The sequence below is a fragment of the Tupaia chinensis genome, unplaced genomic scaffold (genome assembly GCF_000334495.1).
Source record: "Tupaia chinensis unplaced genomic scaffold, TupChi_1.0 Scaffold000126_2, whole genome shotgun sequence".
Lineage (NCBI taxonomy): Eukaryota > Metazoa > Chordata > Mammalia > Scandentia > Tupaiidae > Tupaia > Tupaia belangeri.
This window is the reverse complement of record NW_006159594.1, coordinates 1,361,006-1,370,506: the sequence shown is the minus strand read 5'-3', so window position 1 is coordinate 1,370,506 and position 9,501 is coordinate 1,361,006. Positions and strand designations below refer to the sequence as shown.

The following is a 9,501-nucleotide window of genomic DNA, read 5'->3' as shown; positions in this document are numbered from 1 at the left end:
CCACTCCTGTCTTGTGGCTGTCATTCTTCTAGACAGGCTAGAAGAACGGCGTTCACAGGGACACTGAACTGGGGGGTCAGTGTGTCCTTGGGCTAGTCACTTCACCTCCTTAGCATTTTTAGAGTGAGAGGGGGAAAAAAGAGCATTGAACCTAATCTCACGGTTCTTCAATCTTCCAACTTTAGTTTAATCCAAAAGGACAGAGACTAGTCTTGTGCAAGAGACTGTGTTCTCCAAGCTTCACATCCACCCTCTTAGACCCCCACCCCCAACATACTTTTACTTTCCCTGGGTTGTTCCAGGTCTCTGTTCCTCATTCTGGCAAGTCCATCCCTCCTCGATCCCCTCTCCATGGAAATTCCTGTCCACTCTGTAAAGTGTTAAATAAAAATTATAGGAGGCCATTGGTTTGGACTAAGCCCCTAGGACCCAACAGATCAGACTCAAAATCAAAACGGAGTCACTTGAGGTTCCAGTCGCCAAGCTGAAACCAAACTGTTTATCTACCCTTAGAAATCAGGAGAATGAGAGATAGTTACATTTCCCCAACAGGCTAGTTTCAACCAGTGTGATAATATAGTCCCTGTGTTTTAATCCTTATTTAAAGAAAATAACCTGAAGTCAACTGCTGTAAACTAATCAGTTATTTCCCTATTGTTCTGTCTCGCTTACAAAAGAAAGTCATTTTTAAAAAGGAATTCTTTATTTAATTTTATCTATTCATTCATTTATTTTCACTTGACAGAGAGAAGGAAAGTGAGAAAGCAAGCCACCAGGTCCAGGACTTGAACCGTGGTCGGCCATGTGGGAATGTCCAGCACCTTAACCACCATGCCACCTGCTGACCAAAAAAACTAATTTCGAAATGGCTAATTGGTTTTGTTTCTGCTTTCTTGGTCAACAAAACCAACCTTTCTCTGTCAACACAACCAACCTCTTCTGCCCAACTCGTTGGAACATTTATTATATTTTATGCAATAAAATCTTGTTTGATTCTAAAATCTTGACTGTAGTAAAGCCAGGAAGGTCTTAAAACGAAATTGTTATGTTGTCTTTTGACAGGTGACACTTGCTGATCTTTTCAACCCAGTCAAATGGGCAAATGTGGGTCTGCTGCTGGTCAATGTGCATTTATTTTTAACTTCAGTCTTCACCCTGTTATAACCCTGTCAGTCATTTTAATGTTAGGAATTTCAGACGCTCTGACCTTCGAGAATTTGGGGACATTTTGGAAGTCACTGAAATCACAGCTGCTTTTGAATTTACTCGTTAATATAATCACACAACAAATGTTTCTGTGACCATTTACTTCTGAAGTTTCCAAGTGTATGAGTATGTCCAACTAGACCTATTACTGGAAAAATGCCATATCTTAGGGCCCTCCATTCTCCATTTCTGCTGTGGCTGCTTAGGATAATGATCTGTTTTTCCATCATCAACCCAGCTGGCCTTTGTTAAGATCGAGGATTCCAGGAACTGGGGCTGGGGGTGGAACAGGGGCCAGAGCACCATAGTCCCAGACCAGGCGTGGCCCCTTTGAATTCCTTTTTTGTTTGTTTGTCTGTTTGTTTAATTGCCAGAGGGCAGATATCTGCTTACCAGAGAAAGAGAGGCAGAGGGCAAAAGCAACCCCCAAATGGTGCGTGGTCATGCTGCAATTCCTCCATTTCTCTGTCCTGTCAGAATTTGGGGCACGCACACACATGTACCTGGTGTGTTTGTTTTTCAAGCTGCAGGGGCCAGAACTCAATTATGTTCAGGTTCCATGTGGAATCCAGATCAACCACTAGGTTATGGAACCAGCCCTTTAATTCCTTTTCATTTATTTATTTATCGAGAGGTTTTTGGTACAGGGCATGTGTGTTTGTTGCAGAAAACTAGGAACAAAAAACAGCACTCCAAGAGATTAGAACTGTTTATTATGTCAGTGGGTATGCAGGACTTAACACCCTGAATCTCCAGCCCCCAGTGGAGGTTGGATATGGTCTCTTATGGGGGAATTGGGGAAGGGGAGGTCTCTGGCTCAGAACCTGCCCTTTGTAGCATCAAAGGGAGGAGGCAGAGACTGTAGGAAGACTAATTTATTCAAGGTACTAATCTATTCAAGGCACTAAACTAGTCAAGGTACTAATCTATTCAAGGTTTTCAGGTTACCCTGTAGCTCCAGGGAGGGGCACTAAGTTTGCTGGAGGGCAGAAACTTCAGGAAGCTATCAGCCCTGAGTTAGTCATAAATTCAGTGTGCTCATCAGAGAGACAGAAAGCAAGAAATCAACCCCAGGGGCAGTGGCCACACCACAATCCCTTCTCCTCCATTCTCCTCTTGGGATTTTAGGCACACACACACACACACACACACACGTAGTATGAGTTTCAAGCCATTGGGTCTAGGACTCAAACCATGGTTAACCGTGTGGAAGTCTAGCAACCCAACCACTATACTACCTGCTGGCCCCTATTTATTTTTGTCTATTGTTGTCATTATTATTTTAATTTGCTCTAGGACACACTCACTCACTAGAGAGAGAGAGAGAGAGAGAGAGAGAGAGAACGTGAGAAATTGAACTGCAGTTGGCCATTTAGGAGTCCAGTGCCTTTAACCACCACGCCACCTGCTGGCCCTTCGAATTCCTTTTTAAAGCCCCCCCCTCCCCCCGACTGCTTCAGGTTAAAGTTTTCAGTGCCTGGGTGACCATGCTTCTTTCCCACATGTGTTTGTTACCCCACAGTAAAACCCTGGGCAGTGCTTTATGGAAGTTGTCTTATTTTGTACAGTAGTCTCATTGACCCTACCCTCGAACACCAAGTCAGCACAGACTTCAAATATTTAGTTCCCTCGTCCCCAGAAGAATATTCAGACACGTCATTCTACCTGTCCTTAGTTTTAATTCCAGAAATACGGGGCTAGCATAGTTGAAGAGGTTCAAAAGATGTCTCCGACCCTATTCGCAAAATCAAACCGTTTACCAGCACATGGCCCTTATGTGGACACTTCTTAGAGCCACTGACCACCATCCTGCACGAGTCCCACCAGCTGACAGACTTGCCGGGCTGGGCGTGAGCTCCCACTGGCAGGGGGACGCCCATCATGTCCAAGAGCCTGTGCAGTGCTTAGCAACTGCGGGCTCAAAGATGCTTGGCCGAAGGCTGGCAGGTAGTGTGATGGTTAAGGACACTGACATCCCACATGGCTGACTGGTTCCAGTCCCAGGCCTGGTAGCTTGCTTTCTCACCTTCTCTTCATTCTGTCCCTCTCTGATCAAATAAATAAATAAATAAATAACGTTAAATAAAATAATTTTTTTTTTTTGGAGAGGTTTTTGCTATAGGGTGCGTGCGCTCGCCAGAAAGACAGAGACAGAGAGACAGAAAGCAAGAAATCACCCCGCAGCAGGGATGGCCACACTGCAATCCCTTCTCCTCCATTCTCCTCTCAGGATCTTGGGCATACACGCACACGTGCCCGGCATGAGTTTAAGCTACCGAGTTCGGGACTCGAACCATAGTCGACTACATGGGAGTCCAGTGACATAGCCATTACACCAACTGCTGGTCCCTAAAATAATTCTTTAAAAAAAAAAAGTGCTCATCTGGGCTGATGAGTGGCCTGGTAATTAGGGTACTGGACTCCCACACAGCTGACCGCAGTTAGAGTCCTGGACCTGGTGGCTTGCTTTCCTATATTCCTTCTCTCTCTGATGAGCATGAATGCCCTATAGTAAGTTGAAATAAAAATTAAAAATTTTTGAGAGGTTTTTGCTATTGGGCCCATGTGCTCTCCAGAAAGACAGAGAGACAGAAAGGGAGAAATCACCCCCCAAGGGGGATGGCCACACCACAATCTCTTCTCCTCCATTTTCTCAGGATCTTGGGCACGCATGCACAGGCACCTGGCGTGAGTTTAAGACACCAGGTCTGGGACTCAAATCGTGTTCAGTCACATGGAAGTCCAGTGACATAGCCATTATGCCTTGCCGGGCGGGGCGTGAGCTCCCACTGGCAGGGGGACGCCCATCATGTCCAAGAGCCTGTGCAGTGCTTAGCAACTGCGGGCTCAAAGATGCTTGGCCGAAGGCTGGCAGGTAGTGTGATGGTTAAGGACACTGACATCCCACATGGCTGACTGGTTCCAGTCCCAGGCCTGGTAGCTTGCTTTCTCACCTTCTCTTCATTCTGTCCCTCTCTGATCAAATAAATAAATAAATAAATAACGTTAAATAAAATAATTTTTTTTTTTTGGAGAGGTTTTTGCTATAGGGTGCGTGCGCTCGCCAGAAAGACAGAGACAGAGAGACAGAAAGCAAGAAATCACCCCGCAGCAGGGATGGCCACACTGCAATCCCTTCTCCTCCATTCTCCTCTCAGGATCTTGGGCATACACGCACACGTGCCCGGCATGAGTTTAAGCTACCGAGTTCGGGACTCGAACCATAGGCGACTACATGGGAGCCCAGTGACATAGCCATTACACCAACTGCTGGTCCCTAAAATAATTCTTTAAAAAAAAAAAGTGCTCATCTGGGCTGATGAGTGGCCTGGTAATTAGGGTACTGGACTCCCACACAGCTGACCGCAGTTAGAGTCCTGGACCTGGTGGCTTGCTTTCCTATATTCCTTCTCTCTCTGATGAGCATGAATGCCCTATAGTAAGTTGAAATAAAAATTAAAAATTTTTGAGAGGTTTTTGCTATTGGGCCCATGTGCTCTCCAGAAAGACAGAGAGACAGAAAGGGAGAAATCACCCCCCAAGGGGGATGGCCACACCACAATCTCTTCTCCTCCATTTTCTCAGGATCTTGGGCACGCATGCACAGGCACCTGGCGTGAGTTTAAGACACCAGGTCTGGGACTCAAATCGTGTTCAGCCACATGGAAGTCCAGTGACATAGCCATTATGCCAACTGCTGGTCCTAATAAAATAATTTTTTTCAATAATAATTTATTTTATTTTATTTATTCATTCATTTATTTCTTAATTTGACCATAGAGAGACAGAGGGTGAGGGTGAGAGTGAGAGAGAGAGGAAGTGAGAAAGCAAGCCACCAGATTCAGGACTCGAACCCTGGTCAGCCATGTGGGAGTGTCCAGCACCTTAACCACCACGCCACCTGCTGGTCCCCCCAATAAAATAAAATTTTTAAAAGAAAAGATGCTTGTCCAGCTGCAGCCTCATCAAAGGCAGCAAGTAGGGTATTGGTTTAGGAAACAGATAAAATCAGCCACAATGAGAGGCCAGGGGAAGGGAGAAAGGAGACTTACCCCTTTGCTGAGACCAGCTGCTTTACATACATTACCTTTGTATTGATTTGTTTTAATCTTGCCAGGGGCACATGAGCTAGCTGGAGAGAGGCAGAAAGCTCCTCCCTAGAGGATGATCAGGCGCCATCCCTTCTCTAGCTCTCTCTCCTCTGAGGATTTCAGGCACACCCGCATACACACCCCGTGTGTTTCTCAAGCCACTGGATCTGTAAAGTTTAACCTAACAACCTTATGAAGGGAGCATTACCACTGCCGTTTGACTAGTCAGATTAACTCGCCCACGGTCATCAAGCTGGTGACAGAGGCCGGATATTGAGCCCAGGCCCAGACACTTCACAGCCATGTTCAACTGCCTCCGTGTTTCAAAGTATTGGAACACCAAGGAGGTGGTGCTTGAAGGAAGCCTATTACAAAGTCACTGAGTTAACATACATGCATTATTTCCATGAATTCAGACAAGTGGCAACTGCAGTGAAAAGGGAAATGCATCCTGCTGACCAAACAGTTTCTTTCCTCTCCTGAGCGAGAATATCCTAGCCCTTGCCTGGCACTGCCCTCCCAGCTACCCCCTACCCTGCCCTGACACCCAGAGGCCAACCAGACTCTCGGTTACTGGGAAACACTGATGTCAGCACACCGGCAGCGTCAGCACCAGCCCAGGAGGCCAGGGGCCCAGATCACTTATCTCTCCATGGCCGAACTGCTGACTTCTCATTTCCTGCCGGCTCTGGCTCTGTTTGCACACCTCCCAGCTTCCTCCAGCCCAGTCCACCCACTCCTGACACAGACTCTCTCCTCACGTGGTTTACCGAAGGCAAAGGCGGTTCTCTGAGTCACACAGCATCCCTTCCCCAGCCCTCAGCCCCAGCCCACAGCCCTCTTGCCCTCAAACCAACAAGGTATTCTCAGGTGACCTTGGGCAGCTCAGCCTCTCAGCCTTGACTTGCTTGCTTATAAAGTACGGATACAAAATCTGTCCGCCTTGCCTTTTTTCCTATTTAATTCACAGGGAAATAAGTGGTCTGCGTGGAACATGTGTTTCACTGATTGAAAGCATAATTTATCGGAAAGGCACAACCTACTGCCATTATTTCCACGTAGAATTTTTCCTTATTGAAACAAGACTCTTGCCCTAGTCCTTCCAGCCTGCCTGCTCTCCCTGTAGCTGCCCTGCAAGCCCCTATTCCGGCCATGTTTCCTCTTCCTCCTTCTCCATGCCGAGCACTGTCCTGTGGAAGGCTGCCCTCTGCTGTCCGCCTGATTCCCTGCACAGCAGCCACCCAAGTGGGACACTTTGTACTATTATTGCCACCTGGTGGTCAAAAGAGGCACCGCTGCCAAACTGAGGTCGCTCAGCTTTGGTACCTATTTGAAATGAAGAGGAGAAATCTCCCCATCCAGTTCCGGAGATCTATCTCTGGGATGCTCGCAGATTCTCCCCTATGCCAGATCAGGGCTTTAAGAGAAAGCTTATCTGTCCATACCTCCAGCTGTGCACAGAAAGCACCTGAGGTGCGTGTGGGAGTCGGGAGCATGGGAAGGAAGATGCTATAGCTAGAGGGGTGCCTGACCTGACTTGCAGGCATGTAACATCTGCTTTTCTTTCTTTCTTTTTAATTTCAGTGCTCAGTACCACACATATACCCTCTGTGTTTGCAACACTGAGGCCTACTCAGTGACCTGGCCCTTGACGTGCCTGACATACTCTTTCTTTTCTTTTCTTTTCTTTTTTTTTTTGAGAGGTTTTTGCTATACGGCGCGTACGCCTGCCAGAAAGACAGAGAAAGACAGAGAGAAGGAAGTGAGAAATCACTCCCCAGGGGGCCACAATCCCTTCTCCTCCATTCTCCTCTTGGGATCTTGGGCACGCACGCACTCGCGCCTGGTGTGAGTTTAAGCCGCCGGGTCCGGGACTCGAACCGCGGTTAACTACGTGGGAGTCCAGCGACATAGCCATTATGCTAACTGCTGGTCCCTGACATACGCTTTCTGGCCTCCACGGAGCTCCCATATCATTTGCTGGCGTTAAAGAAGCCAGTCTCACATTTCTATATGTCATTTTCTTTGCACTGGACCTACCACTCCTTTTGTAAATGACACTGAATAGGTAAAGCAGTGCTAGAGCAGGTGCCTCTGGCAGGAAGGAGTGGGGGGGTTCCCAAAGGAAAGAGGAAAGAGTAGGGGGGGCGGGGCCCAACATGAAACCAGAAGTGCAGAGCGGGAGCCATGAGCTTCTCCTGGAGACCCTGAAACAGAGCCCCAGGAAGAGGTGATGACAAAAGAGAAGGGCTTCTCAAGCCTCACAAGAGGAAGTAGACCTAAGAGAGACACTGGAGGTCAGAGAACGGCCATGCAAAAGGAAAGACAGCAAACTAAGCTGCTGCGAGCTCCTGAGCCCTGCAGTGCAGCACACAGGAAACGGGAGGCAGAGCCTCAGGCCCAGAGTTGGGGCAAAGTATCAGCCTGAGCCTCCTGCAGTGCAGGGCAACTGGAGAGACACGCACTAGAGCCACCAGAAGAGTATGGCTGCTGGGCCCAAAGCAGCAGCCTGCCTGGGCCTGGGTTGCAGGCCCAAGTCCTGACCAGGGCCCACACCTGGCTGTCAGAGACTGCGCCAGACTGCCAGAGGTAGCCAGGGCTGGAAATGCGTTAGTGCCCGACTGCTGCACAGACCCTGGGCAAAAACCCAGCAAAGGAGCACAGTCAGGACTACCCCCGACCCGGGCCTCCAGAACCTCTCACTACCTCCTAACCCCTCAGACAACACCCCTGCACCAGGGGGATGAGAGGTGGGGCTACAAAAGGAACTGACTGCCCCCAGGGGTAGGTGGAGCCCAGCACTGTGGGGGACAGAGGAAGGTCTGGGAAGGGAGGAGCTCAGACCAAGCTGGGGGTCGGCACTAGAAGAGGGCTTCCTCTGTTCACTGTGACTGGGCACCTCGTTCTACACAGAACTTTTTGGAAGTCGGAGGGAGGCGGACACTCAGAGTGAGGCACTGCCCTCAGTGAGGATTTGGAATCCCTTGGCCTCAACAGAGAGGGAGAGGCCTTCACAGAAGCATCAGCTCCTGGGCATCTCCAGACGCCTGGCTTGGACCTGATCAAAGAGTGCCCCAACTGCTAAATAGGGCAGGGGCCCCCTTTTCTAAGGCCTGCACCTTTCCCTTCGGGTGAGCCCTGCCCCTCCCTGAGTCACCCCAAGGAGAGAGAGGGGGAAAAAAGGGAAGAGAAGAGAGGCATTGACTGCAGAGGAAGGAAAAGGAAGCAGAGCGGAGGAGGGAGGAGAGAGGCCACGCAGGAGTGGGTAACAGGAGCGCAGAGAGGGCAGATCTAGGGCAGATCTAGGGCCGGGGGAGACCCAGAGGGCAGCTGAGCATCCTAACGGGTGCCCCAAGAGCAGGGCAGCGGGGGCGGGGAGCCCAGGGGGCGGGCCGGCCATGTCCCACGGGACCTACTACGAGTGCGAGCCCCGGGGCTGCCAGCAGCCACTCGAGTTCTCAGGGGGCCGTGCTGGGCCTGGGGAGCTGGGGGACATGTGTGACCACGAGGCCTCCATCGACCTCTCCGCCTACATCGAGTCTGGGGAGGAGCAGCTCCTCTCCGACCTCTTTGCCGTGAAGCCAGCGCCTGAGGCCCGCGGTCTTAAGGGCCCCGGAACCCCTGCCTTTCCCCACTACCTGCCTCCTGACCCTCGGCCCTTCGTCTACCCCCCACATACCTTCGGCCCAGACAGGAAGGCGTTGGGGCCTGGCGTCTACAGCAGCCCAGGGGGCTACGACCCCAGGGCTGTGGCCGTGAAGGAGGAGCCTCGGGGGCCAGAGGGCAGCCGGGGCACCGCCCGAGGCAGCTACAATCCCCTGCAGTACCAAGTGGCGCACTGTGGGCAGACGGCCATGCACCTGCCCCCGACGCTGGCCTCAACCAGCCAGCCCCTGCGCGTCCTCAAGGTAAGAGCAGGTCAGTTCTCCTCCCTTCCAGCCAGGGGCTGGAGAAAGGCCGGTGTGGATGGGAAGCTTTGCAACCTGCTTGTGCTGCTCTGCAAAACACCCACCCCAGATCCTCCGTGCTCACTACTGCACCACGGCCCTTTGCCTCTCTTTGGTTCACTGCCTCCTTGAGCCCTACCTGGTCCCCAAGCCCCTGTGGTGAGCTTAACCTGCCTTGATCTCATGGCTTCCACCAGTTTCTCTGCTGCCAATCTGACCCCTCTTTTTTTTTTTTTTTGGAGAGGTTTTTGCTATAG

The 9,501-nt window shown here is 50.3% G+C and overlaps 1 protein-coding gene across 1 annotated transcript in view; it reads left to right on the top strand.

Annotated features, from left to right (window-relative positions):
• Positions 1-8,539: 8,539 nt before the first annotated feature.
• Positions 8,540-9,501, top strand: part of CEBPE (CCAAT enhancer binding protein epsilon) — a 2,884-nt gene continuing 1,922 nt past the window's right edge. Inside the window, exon 1 of the mRNA XM_006144514.3 lies at positions 8,540-9,205. Within this exon, the coding sequence (XP_006144576.1) occupies positions 8,696-9,205 (510 nt within the window). The 5' untranslated portion in view covers positions 8,540-8,695. The remainder of the gene's footprint in view (positions 9,206-9,501) is intronic.